At 40.5% G+C, this 20,127-nt stretch overlaps 1 protein-coding gene across 1 annotated transcript in view; it reads right to left on the bottom strand.

Annotated features, from left to right (window-relative positions):
• Positions 1-18,503, bottom strand: part of mcama (melanoma cell adhesion molecule a) — a 40,515-nt gene extending 22,012 nt beyond the window's left edge. Inside the window, exon 1 of the mRNA XM_084564720.1 lies at positions 18,421-18,503. Coding sequence (XP_084420846.1) covers positions 18,421-18,484 — 64 coding nt within the window. The 5' untranslated portion in view covers positions 18,485-18,503. The remainder of the gene's footprint in view (positions 1-18,420) is intronic.
• Positions 18,504-20,127: the final 1,624 nt, after the last annotated feature.

The raw sequence follows: 20,127 nt of genomic DNA, 5'->3' as shown, positions 1-20,127 counted from the left end.
AACCATGGTTTTGTAGCCGACAGCTGATCACTAGTGGATTGTTACCACCACATGTGTTTGTTAGTACAAGAAGCTAAACACAACAATATTGCTAGTGTGTCTTCTTGCCGTCAAATACCATCAATGAGTTCGCTCCATCTGGGTTCACCTAAAACTACAGGCCCACTGTCAGCAAGATGAATTTGGTGGTAGGAACCAAAGTCGTGGACGGTGTTTCCTTCCTGTAAACATTTGAGTAAATCTGTGTTTGGGATGTAATGTAGGTCAATCAAATGCATCGGACGCTCACCTCAGTCCTGCTACATAAAACTGATCTTACCTCAACTTGGTACCAGCTCCCTTCACGTCGCTAAAGGTTTTTTCTTCTATTAGTGCTGCAACACACTTATTTTCTTTCACATAGGTGAATTTCGCCTGCTTTTCCCATCTCTTCCACTTCCTGCCATCATGACTTGATGCCAACATATCGTTGCCATCCTACCCTCAATCCTCAAATCAATTCGGCCTTAGAGATAGTGTCTTATCTCAAATCTTCATACGGGCCTATGCATAAAGAAAATCAGACAAAGGAGTCAAATCACTAAACATGCGCTTTTCCCAGAGTCAAATATTGTTCTGTTTTTCATAAAACAAATCGGGAGGTTGGTTTAAAATACATTCACGAATTCAATAAACAGCTGCATTTATTTTTACACTGCAGGGAAAAATGGCAATTCATTCTGTTGGTCTTCGCTCCCAACCATATAATCATTTATGCAAACAGGCTGAATCTATTTAGTAGGATGCTCTCTGATTCAGTTTCACATTGAACTTGATGAGTCTGCCAAGTTTTTTTTACATAAAAACACAATTAGCTTTAATGGTGATTACGAGCCTCTATCAGAAACACACGCGGAGAACTCCAACACTTCCAAATGTGTATCTGTGAGCGTTCATATTTCTTTGAACTATTCTGAATTGTTTTGTACATCTGTGTCTGTTTTTGGGCATGCATTAGCATTCGAGCAGTGCCTGTCTTACAACAAAGACCTATTTGTGTATTCGCTCTCCTTTTATCCCGTCAACCAGACATGAGGCGAGCTGTCGGGCAAGCGTGCCACACCCACTTCACCGGGATCAAAATGCTGAAACCCGGCCCACCCCCCAAATCCCCCGCTGAGAACCTTAATGCTCTCAAAGAGAATATCAGAGTGATCACAGGTGCACTGCTGTGTTAATGAGCAGGAAGGGCTACTCCCTGTGCCCAGGCCTGTCGTGTGAAGTGTGTTATCTGGACAATATTGAATTAGTATCTCGAATCTGACGGCACATCCCCCCCCATCAAAAACCACCTGAAAGCCACAGTCCGAACACCAAACCCGCTTCCTACAGTGACAGGAGAGGTGTGAAAGTGGGCAGCGTTCCAATCCTATCAGGAAGTGTTTCCAATTACCGCAACCGATCATATTCACAGCGGGAATACAAAAGCCCCCGGATCTGATGGGTGAATAAGAAGCTTCTATATGGGGCAAAAAAAGCATCAAGTGAGAGAATATCTTTTGGGAAAGTACAGTTCATCCCTCGAACAGAATTAGTTTGTTTATTCTACATTGTCACAAGGCCTGCCGGTGATGAATTTAAAGGGGAGCTACTGTTTTTTACAACCTGGACCTTATTTCTGGTATAAAATACGATCGTTTACTCACCCATATAACTTTTGTGTAATTTGTAGTCGTCCAGGAGATAATTAGATCAGCGTATATCCATATAGTGGGAGTGACTGGGGCACCGAAACGCAGCCTCTAAATAACACATTATCTGCTGTGAAACTCGTTCATTTCACCAATATGTTGTTATCGTACGCTATTGCTATTCCACGTTGAGTCCGGAGTTACCTGTTATCATTACCCGGTATCTGATCTAATTATCTCCCGAACGACTACAAATTACACAAAAGTTATATGGGTGAGTAAACGATCATATTTTATGCCAGAAATAAGGTCCAGGTTGTAAAAAAACAGTAGTTCCCCTTTAACGGGGGTTAGCGTTTCTTTTATAAAATTTACTACTACTATAAGGATTACAAACGCTCATATGCTAGAAATGTTGTTGGTGTTCATATATTAAGACAAATTTTTGACTTATCAGCTCAATCAATGCATTAGGATAGCATATTTACTTAGATTTATTACAATGCATAAGGTGCAGCTAATACAAATCCTAACCTAAAAGGAGATTTAAGAAACCTGAGGAGCCAAAAGCCAAATGAATACATGTAATCACAAGACAAATGTTGGCAAAATTTTCCATCTCATATGAAATTGTTGACATTTTTCATAGGTTAACAACATACTTTTATGTCACTGCCCGTAATACTGCAGAAATGTTCTGACTTGCAGAAACACACCCCGTAAAGTATTTCACAGTTGTACTCAGTATGATCCAAATTCACGTTTTTCTGACATCAGCCTCGATTGCTTCATGATCGGGAGCAATGTTTGAAAAGAGGCACGCAGCTCTGTTTTGAGAGAAGAGAAAGATGAAAAACACATTGATAAGAGGGTGATTTCTCTAAAATATCAACTCATAGTCCATTGGAAAGATCATATCTCATTCAGCGGTAACAAGAATGAAAAGATTTAATGCTCAGGAAAAAAAATTAAATAAAAAGATTTCTTGCTCAGATTAGGCTTTTTGATGGCAATGTTTTGTCTAGTTACTCAGTAAAGCATCTCTTTGTAGGTGTTACTTGCAGGCTATGGTTAGTGCAGAGCCCAGAGAGGGAAATATTTGGGAGGGCGGAGACGGGAAGCAAACAAAGCACATGTGGGCCTTAGCTGGTGCAAGATAACTGGAAGCATTCAGAAAAACACTAGGCAGCCCTTCACAAGATTATGACAGGATTAATCTGTTAAAAATTTGTATCCTATGCCTCCACAATGTCCAGGTAATTGCATGTTGATTAGTTTTCTGTTGATCAGCTAATCCCATCAGTTCACCCACTAATTACTACACACAAAAATGTGCAGTACACGTGAACATGTTTTTCAGTGTCTCCCAATAAATGGGTTTTGTGTGCATGTCAACAGCCTGCGAGTCAAAGGTTCAAAACATCTCCACTTTCACAGCAGCCATTTTGGCACATTTCACAGATCTAAAACCTGTGTATTTTCACAACAAACGACGTATTTCACGTCAAAACACAGACTTCGCCCCCTAGGAAGCTATAAACACTCGCTTCTTTTGCTCCAAGAGCGTTGAGATGCCTGCAATCGGTCAGACACAATGTCAAACACAATGATATATCTGTGTTCAGAACTCATAACCAGTTGCATTGTTTGATACGAGAGCCGGGAGCAGCTCAACCCCTACGTTATCTTGATCTCCAGACTGGGAGACTCCAGTTCTCAGGGCTCGGCAGACAATATCCACCGCTTGTTTTATTCACTGGGCCGCGGCATGCCAAAACCTTGAGCCAGGGCTGTGGTTACGACTGGATTCCCAGCCGTCGGGTGGCACTGTGTCCCGCTGTGCTGGGGAGGATGGAGGAGGTGGGGTTCACGTTGACACAGGCAGCTGTGAATAATAGGAAAGTCGCCCCCATTCCCATGCTGCAGAGGACACAGGCAGCTGGGGAGGGGAGCCAACAACACCTGTGGGCAGCCCATTTGTCAAGTGATTTGTGGGAAGGAGTGTAGACGCAGTGAGAAGAGAAAAAAAAGGGGGCATATAGGGGTGTGTGTGCGTGTGGGAGTGGAGGAACGGGGGAGTAACTTAGTAGAGTATTATCACAGGACCACACACAATGAAATTCCTGTTGATTTCCTTCCTACACACACCTGTGCAACTATATAAAAAAAATCCTGTGCTTCCTCCAACATTCTCCCAGCTTACTCTCTGCTAAAGTGTGACTGAGATATTTCTTTAATCTTTCAACAAAGTTATCCTTTACTCTCAACGATAAGCTTGAAATCCCTCAAAGGAAACTGCGTGCAACTCAATTCATGCATCCAACGAGAAACCACTGCACAGAGACAGGCGGTAAATGGTTCTACTTTAGGACCAAACAGTTCTGGAGACTTCACAGAGGATAACTACCTACTAGGGAGCTCCTCAGAAGAGGCAGTTTGCACCATCAATCGAAACACCCAAGCGATGTAATGCAAAGCTGGTGATTGGCGGAGAAACTTCACATCTGTCCAATGTACAAAAACAAAAAACAACGGCGCATATGAGCTTGAAAATACTTCAACTATTGTCAATGTTGGTCTGTTACTCCGTGTTTTGTTCCAATTGTAAAACCAAGCTTTTGTTTACAAGGCTACAACGTTTTACCAATGTTTACACTTTTTAAAATGCCTGTGGCCAGTTCTGCAGTCATGTGTCCCACCAATCAATACACTTGGCCACTGGGAGGGGACCCACTGTAAATTAGGAGCCACAATTGTTGTCATTTCCTGCAGCGAAGACACAAAAACAGATGATCATCCCTCAAAAGCTACAGGAACTAGAAAAAAAAAGTTCTTCCGATTTGAAAGCGCCTTTTAAAGAATCATTTGCACTGGACCACATTACTACGCTAAAGAGGTCACTCAGAGATAAAACAACATAATTATTACCAGAGTTTCCAGTTCTCAAGTGTATTTTGTTTCACTACTCATCACTACATCAGCTTTGTTTCAGCAGCAGATAGATTTTTTTAAAGACAAAGATTTGATAAACACCAATGTGTTGAAAGGAGAGCCAGCGATAAACCAGAAGAATTCATATACACAAGTGGGCAGAAGACAAGTTAGATAACCCAATTTTATGCTGAAACATGTATAAATTATCTTCCACGGACGAGCACACCGGGAGAATCCTTTGCCCAGAACACTCCTCTTTGATTAGGCGGTTGATCTTTTAACAGCGTCCAATATTAGGGCTGAGGGAGTGGGGGAGGATTTGATATTTAAGCATCTCTTTATCCTCTCCCTTTTGAAATGTCAAGTTCAAAGATGCAGACCAGCGGCCTTGATCTGTGAGCTAAGACGACCCAGAGAATTAGCCGGCAACTCCTCACCGTCGTCACACGGCAGCTTTGCGGAAAAAAGTCGCAAGACAGTACACACGGAGTATTATTAGCTGTGATTTTATTAAAACCCGTAAACAGGCTTTTGATGTACGTCTCTCGTGCTCCGGTCAGACCTCTTTAATTGAATCAAAGCAGTGTTTTCTCTGTAATGAAATACTCATTGTATGTTTGAGCCTGTTCTAATTGAATTAAAGAGATTTAGTTAGGACACTTTCCCAAGCAGTCTCTCTGATGCAACATCCAAACGGCGTGGCAAGTCCTTTGAGTTTGTGGGATTTTTAAAGACAAATACAAAAAGGTTTTGATGCCTGTAATGATGAGAAAACACAGACATGTTGCTGCCTAACTTTGAGCAGGATGCCAGTGTCAGTGAATGAAGAACTGCCAGTTCATTTGGAGCCAGAGCCTGAGGCCCTCAGCCAGATAATGCACTAAAAATAACACTAATAGGCGAAGATACAGCAGAGCCAATATTGTGTTTTTCACCTTATCACGCTACTTTAAATTAATGATTTGTTGCCTTTTTAGGATTTATGAGCAACATAAATAGCATATAAAAGGGTTTACGACACACATATAATGTTGTTGTAAGCTGATTTAAGTTTTTATCAACATATTTGATGATGACAGTGTTATTTTTTTAGAACATGATGGATTATATTTGATCAGCACATCTTTTAGGGTCACGACAATATTTCAGCAAGAATTGATTCATCTCTTATAGATGCGTACGTGGCCGATCAGCAACATTTAGATCAAAAAATGATCAAATACTTACAGCAAACGCTTATGGCACATTGAGTTCACTGCCCAACAGTAACTCCAAACATAAGAAAACACAAGAGGCATGAACAAGAGAACATCGAGGGAACGTTAATCTAAAAAAATGCTGAATCAGAGCTGAATAAAGTTGAAAAAATTAAGTTTATTCAGTGAAGTTAAAAAGTAGGTTAAAGTTATTTGAGGTTCTAAAGTAGCAGCTCATTTCTCGTCACCTCAAGAGTTTGTTGAGGTCAGGGAACATCTATCACTGCGAACGCGACAGCACTCTGGAAGGCATGACTGCCTCTAATTAAAGGGGAACTCCAGCAATTTTACACATGAGAATCTGTTGACTCACCATGGAGAGCATAACTGAACCTGTGGAGACGGTTATATTCCACCTTTTGTGGCTCTGGAGTCGCTGAAAAGAGCAGATGTCGTCACCGAGGCACGGGCTGGGAGACTTAAAAATGTAAAATTATTTTTTACAATATAACCTGAGGCTATGGAGTGTCAAAGACCTGTCAGGGAGGAATAATGGGAAGAGGTAGATGCTGAGCTTTCACAGTTCTACCCAAATGGACAGCTTAAAATCAGGATTCCCTTATCGACTTTGGCTTCGATTTGGACATTATCGCATGACTCCCCCGACTTTAAAGCAAAATTAAATAAATACACGGCCAGTTCAAATAGAAACAAGAAAGAAAAATCATTAAACAATTCCACAAAGACTGCTCTAATGCCAAAAAAGTAGAACTCTAAATATTTACTAAACAAAACCAGCCCTGAGAAGATTCACAGTTTACTCTTCCCAACAATTTCGGCATTAATGTTTGAGTTTGAATCTCCTAAGACGAGGTGTCAAAATGCTGGATAATAATCACTGGATACTAGTGAACAAGTCCCAAAGAACCACGGATCTAATTGACAATCCCAATAGGAGGTGAACTGATGATCACCTCCGTCTACATGAATTTATATGTAGTTGTCTCGCAACTGTCTGAAGCCTTGTTACACCTCTGCTATGATTAGCTGTGTGTTATGTACCCTTTTAACAAGCTCCCATGTGTGTGTTTTCAGGCCCGTCGATATCAGTGTTCCTGGTCTCTGCTGGGCAGCAGATGCCAAGCTGGCTGGAGGTGGAGGAAGCCCATGGCGTCATGACTCCTCCAGCCCTGCAGGGGGCTTTGCAGTTGCAGCGTCAGAGAAATCTTCAGCCGGTTTCCCGCTTGTTAATCTTGGATATTGCTGGAAGTGAATCCCAGAGATGAATCCTACTTGAATCCACAGAGCCCCTTCCTCTTGGTGTTTGTAGCTAGCTGACAATGTGTGTGGTAAAGCGTCTTAAAATCGAGCCGTCATTTATTAAATGTGAGTCTGGATGGGGTCTGTTACATTAATATTATTGCATATTAGATAAGTATGACTCAACTTAAACAGGTGGTAATCCCTCTTCCACTTGGCTCTTAAAGCTGCACACACATTTCATGCAGCAGTTGCTGACATCGTTGGGAAGAGCTGGCTAAGATCATGAGATACAGCTTCAAAATCGTCGTTGGTGGTGTAATAATCTCCAGTTATTTGTTGCTTAAACTATTAATTTGGTCCAACTAACCATTTCTGACACGGCGCCTCATCATAATTACCTTTTCCCTCCTTTTTCAGTCACTAATCAAGGTCAGTGTCACTTTCACAACAGGTCAAGCAGAGCAGCCCGAATGTCTGTTTCCCTGGCAACCTCATCTAAGCCCCTCAGTCCGTGCCAGATGCCCGAATCACCTCGAGTGACTCTTCTGATGCTGGTGTAAACTACAGGGGAGACTTTGGCTAAGATAACATTCATGTTCTCGTCTCCACCTCATGGGAGGATGAGCAGTTTTGCTTTAAGTGCTTTTACACAAACAAAATCCCAGTGCACAAAGACCGCTGCGATTTACTTCAGGGTTTGTCAGTTTGCAAAGTTAAAAAGGGTGTTTGTTTGTTCAGACGGAGACCAGCCCCTGTCAAATCTCATATTTTGACAACAAGATACGGGATGTGTTCTAACTGTAAAGTGTTTCGTCATTTCCTTCGTCAGCATCCTTCCAGATATTTTGCACAAGAACTCTTGGGTTGTTATTTTGGTTGCACGCACAAATTTTCCCTTGATAAACGTCAATTTTAATTAGTTTGGATCAAAATGCTGGCTGCCCCAGAGCTGCATAATCCATCACGGTAAGCATGATGTCTTCATTTGGTTTTGATTCAAGTTTTTTTATTATTATGTTGAGTATGTTCTAGCCACAAAACATATTCTTACAAACAAGCGGTCGCATTCTTCTAAAACTTTCAGTGGAGTAAGTCCAGGTGGGCTTGTCAGGGTATGCTCAGTGTTTGTCATAAATTATAAAAAACAGAAGTAAACACGCATAAAATGTGTCATCTCTGAATCAACAAAAGATAAAGCCCGTGGTTAGGCTTTATCTTTATTATACTGAACTAATTATAGATGGTAATTCAGAGAGTCTTCAATACGGTTTTCACGGTGCATGTGATAGTGGTGGCTTGGAGCCTCGACATGTCTTGATTGTTAAATTGCCGCTGTAGAAGAAGGCCCCCAAGGCAGATTCCATACCCTTAACTTGAGCTGCAGAGGTAGATCACATTACAGCTTTCATCAGACACATCTTCAAAAGACACTAGCTGTGTCTGGCCACTAAATTGCCCCTAAAGTCAACTCTGCACCACGGCTTCTTAATAAATCCTGTCTGCCACTTGGACATCACCCTTTAGTGTCTGATTCTTATCTATGAACAAAGCTTTTTACCACAGTCCACGTCAAGACATTTCACAACAAAGGCCACAGCAGATCTCTGCTATAACACAACATCTACTAGAAAAAAGCACGTTATTCTGTCTGCATACTGTGGGAGACTTTATATTCAGTTGGATTAGGACACATTTGTTTGATCTTTCCCAATTCAAATTCAGCTCATCTCAGTTTGTACTGCGAGGAGTTTGTTAAAAATTCCTCCCACACGTCTAACCCTAGGACTTCTGGTAGCTGAACGGGGTGTGACAAAATGTATATAAAGTCAAAGAAAATGCAAATGTCTCATTCTTATTCATATAAATGAGAATCCTGTACTTTAGGGAGATTAAATTCAAGTCCAGCTGATCAGTTACACAGTAATAGCTAAAGCAGGTCTTTCAACATCAACTCCCAAATGTAACATGAGCAACAGTGCTAATGGTGCTTAGCATTAGCAAACACTGATATTAAAATGTCCACAGGTGTACGATTTTCTGCTGTTAGCTCGTCTTTTATATGCTCTCAGCGTATTCTTTGACACGGTAGTGATTAAGGCGGTGAAACAAATTGGTTGTGTTTCCTTTCAGAGCAGCTACTTTGCTTCTTTGCACTATTTGCATATTGTTTTTGTTCTGTATCGTGTTTACGGACGTCAAGGAGTGCAGACATGGCTTCTTTTGTCTGTACCGAGTCCTCCTCAACTGCACCCGTGACTGCTTCCATTTCTCCAACAACAGTGTGATTTTTCACTGTCCTCGTTGTCCTTCGTAGTTGAGGTAAACCTGTTAAAACTGGAAGCTGGGAAGGCGCATTGCCATCTGTATGTGGGTGTGAACGTTGAAATCACAAGCACACACTAACTGACAGCTTTTGGTTATTTGCTAGAAAGTTAAGTTTTGGTTTGCTGTTGTCGTTTTGGGAAAGTGAAAGCATCATTTCTTTCTTTCAAACTGTAAATATTCAAGATAAATTCCACTGTCCGATCAACAGTTGCTATTGGTTTTATTCATCCAGCTTATTTTCCGCTTCTCTTGTTGCTCCTAAGGGACACTTAAACAAAGATCAGCCCTCTGGGGAGTCTGCCAAACAAATGCCCCGCAACTACAAACTTAACAACAACAAAAAAAGACAAAATCTAATTACCCTGCACTATGAATCAGCTGAAGGGGGAGAGTCTCAGTTAAAGCATGAAATGTGAGATAAATCTGGCCCTTTAAGACTGCTCCGATTGTTGAGCCTCAGGGGCTGGGGTAACATATACAGACAGAACAGACAAGACTCTGCAAAGCTGTTCCTGCTCTATGCTTAATATTATACACAGACATCCCTCCAAGTTGACTTTGCAGAGCCTACACTGTTAAGGGTGTTTCTTGGAAAAAAAAGAGAAACCTTGAAAGTATGAAGTTACAAGCTGCAATCCGCTTATTTATTATTATTTTTTGCATATTTTATAGCAATGAAAACTAGCTAACTAAGAAAAACAACAACAGTGCCAGATGCATGGCGTAACGATGGCATGGCACAGCCCATTAGCAAGAGGCAAACACCATGAAAGACTGTCTGGTTAGCCCCGGGGTCGTCATGAATATTCATCTGCACATGCACACGCTGAACACAGAGATGTCTTTTCACCATCAAAGTGAGTCCGTATTCGAACTGATTTCATTTTAATTTAACAGATGTGAATGCAAGTTTGTGTGACAGCAACTGACTGGCACAATGCCAGGCAGATATGAGGTTTATTATTTTTCTCTAGAGGGACATGATAAAGAAAGACACGATATTTCACCTAATAATGTGACGATAAAGGCGTTTTACAGTATATTATTTGGTTGGATCTCTTTCCTGATGGTTTGAAATGATCAGAATTTAAGTTTGTCTTTTGTCTGGGAAAATATTCAAGTGCATTTTAAGAACAAAATATGGAAGCAGCAACATTTATCAATCGGTAAGGACCTGCCCATCTTTGCTCACCACAGAAAAGCTGATATATGTTGCTAAATGCCATCTGTCAGTAAAAAACAAATCACATTATAATGATCTAAAGCACTAAATACATGTTAGTTATTGTGGAAAAACACAAAAGTCGATAATTGATAAATTATAAAGCAAACATACCACATTCAGTCTTCTGAATTGCTCAAAACATGAAACACTGTCCACACTTGTCTTTGCCCCTGAGCTGAAAGACTGTGAGACCGTCTCAAGTGTCTTATTTTTGGGTGGCTGTTAATCACTTGTCCCCATCACGTGTTAACATAGCCTCTGTGCTCTTTGCCCCTTAAATGTCAGGGAAATTACAGGCTGCACCTGATGTATTTACTATTTTGTTACTGTCGTCATATGTGGTCACGATATCACTTGGCAACCTAATCCCGGCGATGGGCTAAATAACACACTACATATATTTTTGGAGGCTCTTTTGGCATGCTTCAGGTGACACGTTGGTCTGACAGTTTGACATGAACCCTAAGAACAAAAGAAATCAGAGGGACTTGGCATTCCTCAGGACAATGACACGGTCTGCGGGGAAGCCTCGAGCAAACACTAAAGAAGGTCGGTGGCATCTGCATTGTTCCAAGACGAAACGTATCTCGTATCCATTACGAGAGCACAGACTTGAAGATACAGGGAAAACCTCTAACAAATGACACAGTCCTGTGGTCACATTTCACACACGCCTCAGCCCCTCAGGAGGTAAAGGGGGGAATCTGTGCTTTCCACCCATTAGGGGTAATAAAAGTTCATTATAGAGCGCTTTGTAGAAAATTATAATCAACAACCTTCCTGATTAATGGGCAGCTTTGCCCTGAAGATGCTGCACATCAGGGTGATTTATTCAACCTTGGGGGTCGGGATATTGCATACAGTCGCTTGAGGCAGGATTATGATAAATTTCTAGACTAACATAGCGGTGTTTGGTTGACAGACAAATTTATCCTGTTCCGTTTGGACCCGTCTTTATGCTTTAAATCGACTTCTACTGCATCTTGGTCAAACCACTGTCTAAATTTTAGTCAGTTGCCAGGATTTATACCACTCTAGTGTCTGTAGGGGAAACACAAGGCTTTACTTTTTTATGCGATTAAAAAAAACTAGATATAACTAGTTAATTAGTCAGATTTAAAAGGCGCTCATAGGCAGATTTCAAACCGTTGTACAGAGCCAGCCTTACTGCCCCCACTCTTTATGTTAAGCCATCCTGCAGGTGGTAGCTTACTCTCTAAACATGACTGGTATCTATCGTCTCATCAAATGCAAACAGGCATGTTTCCAGGTTAGCTTAATTTGCTTAAACCACCGATCAGTGTACCCTTCCGAGACTAAACATTATAATCTTTTTCATTTTTCTTATTAGCTTCTATTTTTCCAAAATGTACACAACATGGCGATGATCAAGGTTGCATCGGTTGCTGTAATGCCAAGTAGGGAAAAACGCATTCAGAGCCAAAACCTAGTTGGTCGCATATCAAATTGTGGAAGTACATATTGTCATCTATAAGAAACTTCTCCTGGTCTGGCTGGTACACTTTTATATCTTTACATGCCAACGCTTGATCAATTAAGAGGTTTTACTCTAGACATTACTTTGTGAATCTTGTAAATTTTCCCCGGTCATAGCTGGCTGTGAACAAACCCTGCCTATATCACACATCTGAGTTAATCCCACCCTTCCAAGTGTCCTCCTGCTCTCTCAGAAAGAACAGTTGACAACAACAAGAGCTAAGTAAATATTCCCAGGATCTGTCCATTGCACACTAAAAGAAAAAAGAGCAAAGGGAGACAAAAAAAAAAAAAAAAGGGGGCATGAGAGAGGTGCGTGAGGATACACAGTATGGGGGACACTGCTTAAAAACGGCGGGAAGGAGGCAAAGCCCATTGTGGTGTCCAGTTTCTCTGTAACGTGAGCCCCCTGCTTGTTGCCCCCATGGCAGAATGTGCCTTGTCCGATGTATTGGGCGTCAGGTGTGTGCAGCTGCTGGTTAAGCTCTATTTGCAGACCAAAGAGGGGAGAGAAGTGGGAAAAGGAGGACGGAAAGGTTTCTCATTGAAGCTGATACTGGAGGTTTTTTGTCTCTCCCTCTGGCACCGATGGGACTGCTGCCAAGGCTTGGATTGTGGCCCAAGAGAGTGCCATGTGTCCCACAGATGGGCCTTCTAAATATGAGGGGACGTCATGTACAGATGGCCAATTTCGCCTGTGCAGAGTTTGGGGACAAATGGCCAAATCTGCTGAAGATTGAACTGCTTCTTATGAATGTCTAATTTTAAAACGACGACTGTCTTGTTCGTTATACATGAATTTACTAACATTTATGTTATTGTCCCTACAGAGTAAACTAAGTAAATATAAAATACACTAGTGATTAATCATTGGGCCACCTGCTATCATGTATAAGTACTAATAATCTAATACCACAATAAATGACACAACTCGTTTTAACCCAACTATTTTTATACTCCAACTATAATGACTATATTACTACTTTCGGCTTGTTACGGCATTATCTAAATTTGTCAAATGCTCCAGGCCAGGGTGTAACACATCATGCTGTAACATCACATCTGGGTAAATTCACTAGATATACAAGTAGACAGAATGGGAGTGGTTCACGCTGCAAGAAAACACAGAGTTCAAGTTTAGAGGGCGAATCAGACCCCCAGTCTAATGTCTAATGTCATTGTTTAACTGTGCATGTCTATGTGCAACCACTGGACTATCCAACATAACTCCTCTTTCATACTGCCCGATCAATCCTGAGCAAGCGGTGCAGCAAAATCCAATATTTAGGATTCAAAGAAGCTGTAAAAAAACAAGCCTCTATGCTCTGATGTGCACCCCTGCAGCACATTCAAAACTAAATATATATATAAAAAAAAGAACTTCAGTGTGTTGCTGGAGACTCAGCTCACGTTTCTGACTCAGTGGGTGATAGCACTCTGGCACAACTCCAAGATGAGTTCTTCATGAATGCACATGGATGTTCCTCCCTCTCTTGACTAATTTCCTACATTCATCTTCTTGATTGAGTTTGCTTAAAGAACAGTCTCAAGCTCTTAAAACGGGTCTAATCTTCTCCGGGGTGGAGTATCCACTGCATGGATTTATTTTTTTTTTCACTATGTTGAATGACGTGCTTTGAATAACACACAAGCCAAGCATGTTTCGGGGAGCCGCTCTTCAGCACCGGAAAGGTAGTCGATATGGGAGAAATTCCCTCCCAGAAGGCCAGGGATCAAACTACAGAGGCAGCTGCTGGATATAAAATCCCAGTCAAACATCAACCGTTCGCTACATATGCAAGACGAGGCCCGTAAAAAAAAGAAAACCTTCAATTTAGGCTTAGGGGTGGATGTCAGCTCTGGTCCTGCCAGCTAAACAGCAACGGCTTTGATTTCCTAGAACATGTTTTGGATCTTCAGATCATGCACAGGCTTTGAACCACATACTGAAAGAACAAATACCAAAAAGTGTCCAGACAAAGCATGGTTTGTCAGTTTTAGCCAATTTGCTGCAGGAAAAGTGAGGTTTGTCGGATGTTGTCACTTTAATAACAACAAAAGTCAAGTCTGTTGCTCAGTGCTCATTATTTTCCCTATAATAACCACTCCTGGCAACTAACGAATGAGGCACATATTTTTAAGGCAAACCAAAACACAGATTAGGGAACAAAGAACTACATTTAAACTATTTCAGAAACCAACACCATACTTTCTAAAAAAAAGTCTAATCTTTAAACATAGGAAGGGGATGCCAAATATTTCTGTCCTGCCCTGTGCACGTCCACAAAACACTGTTGAGCACATGTAGACAAAAGTGAATATTCATGAAAAGAATTAATGCATTAAGGGGCTTTGTATTTGTTCACCATGCTGGCCTACATGTTAGTTAAATTAGCTTACATATGCTTTATGCTACAGCAAGGCACCATTATTATACTACAGGGATCAAACAGCACACTCTCTTTAATGAAAACAAAGAGCCAATACATTAGATTATATGGCTGTCGTGCCTGGCTATCACTCAGGCAAATGCACTAATCCCACACGAACAACTGCAGCCAACAGCTGCACGCTTCCTGCTGCATCTAGACAAGCCCAGCAGCAAAGTGCAGGCATTCCCAGGCATTCAGCCACGGAGAAGGATGAAGAGGAGGTCAGAGAGACCAGCCATTATTTACTAGCGTAGACTGACTCACCGGGATACCTTATGACTCATTTTCAGATGCTTCACTACTAATTTACATACCGCGAAAGCACATTTTCTTATCAGGACAGTAATCATTAACACTGCCAGACAAACAGGAACTTTTCTTGGATATAAGACAAATATAAACCTAATCTGATTTAAAAATGAGGAAGCAAAACTAAGTACTAGACCAAACAATTAAGGTTTGACTGTTCCGGACAATATATGTAGACCATTTTGTACTTTGTATCACGCACAGCATAATTTATAGCATGGTTTTAGCTGTATTAAATTATATACATATTGAATTAAGTCTATTTCAATATGACCCTGTGATCAGTAAGAATTTGAATATTTCAATTATAGGATTGGTAGTCAAAGAAATACTTCATCATTCTTAATATCAATAAATCTTGCTTGAATTTCCTTTGGGATCAATAAAGTATGTATCTATCTATCTAAAAAATCCATACAGTAAAGTGACAGACTAAAAACATTTAACTTACATGTAATCAGAAAACTACAAAATATTGACATTTGAGGATCCTAAACTATAAATGGTTTATAGAATAAATATTTCACTAAATACATTTTAACATATGTATTTCTGAAGATCTAACACCAGGTCACCAGATATAAAAGTTGAATACTATCAACAAGAAGCTCTAAAGTAGTAGAGTATGTAAGAATTTGTTAGTCCTGACACAGTCTGTCAGTAAAATGCTCCTAACACTGAACAAGAATGACCTAAAATGACTTTTAGTTTGAATCAGAAAGCTGTCCATCAAGAAGGAAGTAAAGCTTGGCAAGTGGCAAGCCACAAAATCCACTCACTCTAAAAAGCCTTACATCATCTACTAATGAGAGCTGCAGGCAGAGAAGTTTGCTGTGAATGTGCCTCAAACAAATGAAAAGCTGCAGTATTCTCTTTACGCAAGCAGTTTGAGATGACGTCAGCCCAAACAACATCTACACATAAGCCTACCTGGAGTGCATCACCTAACAATGGGTTTCTATATCAGTCACTGCCTGAGGTACAAGCTCAGTTCATTTGGAGTGTGCTGGTCTGGATATTGTGTTTTCTCCACAGGGGGGAAAGATCACCCCTCAGCCACTTGTATCAGAAAACAACACGACTGATAAACAACCACAAATCCTTTTTTTAGCCTACTAAAACAAGGCCCACTTAAGAACATCAATATCAGTTTAAGTATAGCGCTATACTTAGAGTATTATCACCGCTTTACCTTGCTATCAGGCTTTTCTGACAGGGAGCTGGAGAAGTAGACCACCGTCCACCCCGGGCCACACAATGACTTGATAAGTACCTCATACTACCCCATTTGAATGAGATCCAACTACCACTTGAAGAGCCAACTGCTTGCACGCACCTTGAGATTAAGTTGCAAATGAAAAAAAAAATAATAAATCCAGCATAATTCTGCTATTTTATCTAAAACCTCCAAGACTTGACTCAAGATAACTTACATTCTTTGGTAGTTTCGTTATTTCAGAGAACAATGGAGCTACACATGTCTTTTGATGTTGCCTGTAGCTAAAAATGTCACCCATTGTATCCGTGCAAATGTTGCACGTTGTTGGTGAGTCATAGTTTTGAGTTATTTTTCCAAAATCCAAACACTTTAATTCATGAGCAAATTAAAAACCATCAACTTTTACTGAATCGCTGCAGCTGCATTGCAGGTTTGTGTTTTTTTATCACTACACATTCATGATAGATAGATACTTTATTGATGCCAAGGGCTAAATAAAGTTACCATACTGAATCATGTAAGACATGAATTGCTTGAGTGACATTTGTACGTACTCCTAACTTTCTCAGCAGAAGCGGTAACTAATGTTGGGTTTACATCTATTGAATTAGGGACGTCTGTCTGTGTTGATGCCGAAATGCATTTTACACACAAAGACACTGACCTCACGGATTCCTCTGATCCGTCAAATGCACTAAAGGATGAATCATTGCTTGGTTAAAAATATTTCATAATGGCATGAACTAAGAGAGAGCCTGTCCGTCGCGTCTCCTTTCTGTTCTGTAAATGTCATCATAAAAGCTCTGCCGCTGGCGAGATTTACTGCAGCACCACTCTTCCCGGACCACTTGATCATTCTTGTAACACAACATGACCATCATACTGATGAACACTGGAATCTGAAATCGATAGAGGTTCGTGTATGTTGCCTGTTGTTTGGGTTTCTTCTCATACCAAGGATGGGTTCATTTCCATGCAGAAGAAATGCTTTTAGCCACAAATTCTATTCGAGTAAGTGCCCTTCAAGACCCATTAGGGAACGGGTCAGTTTTGACAGTGCTTGGTTTAGAAGCTCTTTAGAGTGCTGGGGTCTCTATCAGTGGCCAAAAGACCTAATCCAAAAACAGACAGCTTTAGTACATCACCAGAGGAGGTAGTGGGGAGATGAGGATTAACAAGAGGTAACCCAATTAAGACAAGGCTGATGGAGTAAAAAAAAACAGGGATTTAAGAGAAAAAGAGGGTTAAGGTCAGAGCCGAGTGAGTGTTGTCCTGTTGCGAGATGCTACATGGACAAGAAGGAAGGTTTACACTGGGCGGAGGAAAAGTGATTCACAATGGTGACTTGACTTGTTGACAGCCAATTCAGATCAGGTGAAGAAAATATAGTTAACCAGTTCCTCAGCTGTTAACTTTGACTACTTTTCTCTGTTGGTAAATTGAATACCTTTGACTTTTGGACCCAGATCTGACAAGAAACTGCATACTTGACCTTGGACTCTGGGAACCTTAGACGAGTGTTTTTGCAGAATTTTAACTATTAATGGTTTAATGTGGGAAGAAACCTGCACGTCGGTCAAAAATGAAAACAACTTCAAGAATTGCCGTACCTTGAGGAAACATTGCATGCCTTAAAAAGCCATAGATAAACAGTTGATAAACTCAAACTGGTTCACACACAAACACACATACACTGGTTTTGCACCGAGTCAAACCATCCACAGTTACATCACAGGGACAATTTTGTCTGTTTTAAATAATTAAAAACCATCAGATGACCATGCTTCAGACTTAGAAACTAAATTTGGTCTTGTGGTCTACATAAAGTGGCGTGGTACTTTAGATGCTCACAGCAGCCCTATTAAACCTTTAATAACTTATCCAGACTATGCTGCACAGGAATTAAAAGACACAACCTTTTAAAAATACATGCCAGTGTATTTGCTATCTCAATTATGTGCTGAGCGGTTAATTAAGCCGCATCAATTACGCAGTAATTAATTACACCTTTAAATGTTTTTTTCCACTAAAACAGCGACTGAAATGCTCTAAAAAAATGTCAAATTTGCGGATGCCAACATTAATTTAACACGCACTTATTTCACTATATGCAAATGTCCTTTCGAGAATCGACTACCGAAGCGAAAAAAACAACTAATACTCAAAAATAATTACCTGCAAATGTGCAGAAACGCCCCAAAATATAAAGTGTCGTCGAGTTAACTAAAGAAAAACCTTTAACAGGGTCAGAGCATCCAAGAAAAGCAACCCGTTGTATTCTCATTCAAACTCTCATTTAACTTTTCTGTTAAAAAAATAAAATAAAAATAAAATTAAGGTTTTAACTCACCGCTGCAGTTCAGGTGGCACATGTGAAGAAACAGCAGTAGAAGTGCTCTGTGTAGGAAAGCCATGTCTGTTGGTGCTCGTCGTATCCAGCCCAAAACAAACTGAAGCGGAGTGGTGCGTCGACGAGAAGTTAGCGAGCAGCCTGGAGGAGGAGGAGAGGGGAGGAGGAGGAGAGGGGAGGAGGAGGAGAGGGGAGGAGGAGGAGGAGGGAGGGAGCTCAATTAAAGTCTCAGTCTGGCGGGGGTCCTCCTATTGTAGGGCTTTACGTGTGTGGTAGAACCAGCTTATCAGTGTTTTCCTCTGGTACAAATTCACATAGCCCACGTTTCTTCTTTTTGATAGAAACTCCTCAAGGTTACGATTAAATAAACCTATACCCTTATCACGTCTCCACACTTTTAAGCCTCAATCACATGGCCGGAAACTAGGGCACATTATTAGCACTAATAGTGGCTGAAAAGTCCATTTACACTGCCCATGAATCTGAAATGTAATTTTAACTACTGCTGTACTTAATGACATTTTTACAAAATATGCTAATTACTTGCTACTTAAGATTAATGCTGACACCTGCAGGCGGTCAGCTGTTTGAGTGAGTGTCTCTAAAGTTAACAAAATAATCCTGCCCGCAGTTCTCTCCATCATGTTTGTTTAATAAATAAATAAATAAATAAAGCGTAAACTGAAAAAGTTCTGGTTTTATTTGGTGACATTACTGACATAGCTATGTTTTTGGACTGTTAGCTAGTAACTGGTCACCAAGTTACTGTTGCCAGGCAACCACGAGAGACTACTAGACACGTCTGTCAACTAAATAAATCAGTTTATAAAATACATTCATCCAAAAAGGCAATTTTGTCCACTACTGTACGCAATGACATTTTAGGAAATTGCTTGCAACTTAAGATTAATGCTAACTATATATTGCCTGCCAGGCAGTTAGCTTAGCATAGATCATTTAATGACAAAATAAGCGGTGTGAACTGCTGCCGGTATAATCCTACCAGCAGTTCACACCAATTAACATTATTTATTTTGTTGGTTTAATCAAAAAAACAAACAACAAAAAGGAGTAAAAAGGAAAAAAACTGGTGCTATATCTATGTTGCCGACTATTTGCTAGCAGGCCTAAGATACTTCCTGAAGTCTGGTCATCAAGTTGCCAGGCAACCACAAGAAACTTAGGAAACTTCTCTGTCAATTAAATAGATTAAATGATTACCTACATAACTCTGAAATATAAATTTGATTACTATTGTTCTTAATGACATTTTGGGACATATATAGCGAGGCTTGCTATGTATAAGATGAATTACAAGCAGTTAGCCTAGCTTAGCACAAAGTCTAAGCACCAAGCGGCTCTGTCACAAGTTGACAAAATAATCCTACCAGCTGTTCTCACCAATTAACACTTGTTGTGCGGTTTGTTTAATTCAAAAACAAAAAAGCATAAAATGGAAGAATGTTGTGGTTTTAAGTAGACATACATTGAAGACTAGTTGCTTGCCGATCAAAGTGACTTGCGGGAGTCTTGTAGTCAATTTGCTGTTGCCAGGCAACCAGTAGACATCGTCAGGACATATTAAGGGAAATATGTTAATTGAGTAATTCTGCTCAAGATTAATAGCATTTATAGCCAGCAGGCAGTTAGCTTAGGATACAGTCTGAAAACTAGATGAAGCACTTTGCCTGACAGAAAAGGCTTTAT

Source organism: Chelon labrosus (assembly GCF_963514085.1).
Source record: "Chelon labrosus genome assembly, chromosome: 17".
NCBI lineage: Eukaryota > Metazoa > Chordata > Actinopteri > Mugiliformes > Mugilidae > Chelon > Chelon labrosus.
The sequence above is the reverse complement of the archived record's forward strand: the minus strand, read 5'-3'. Positions and strand labels throughout refer to the sequence as shown.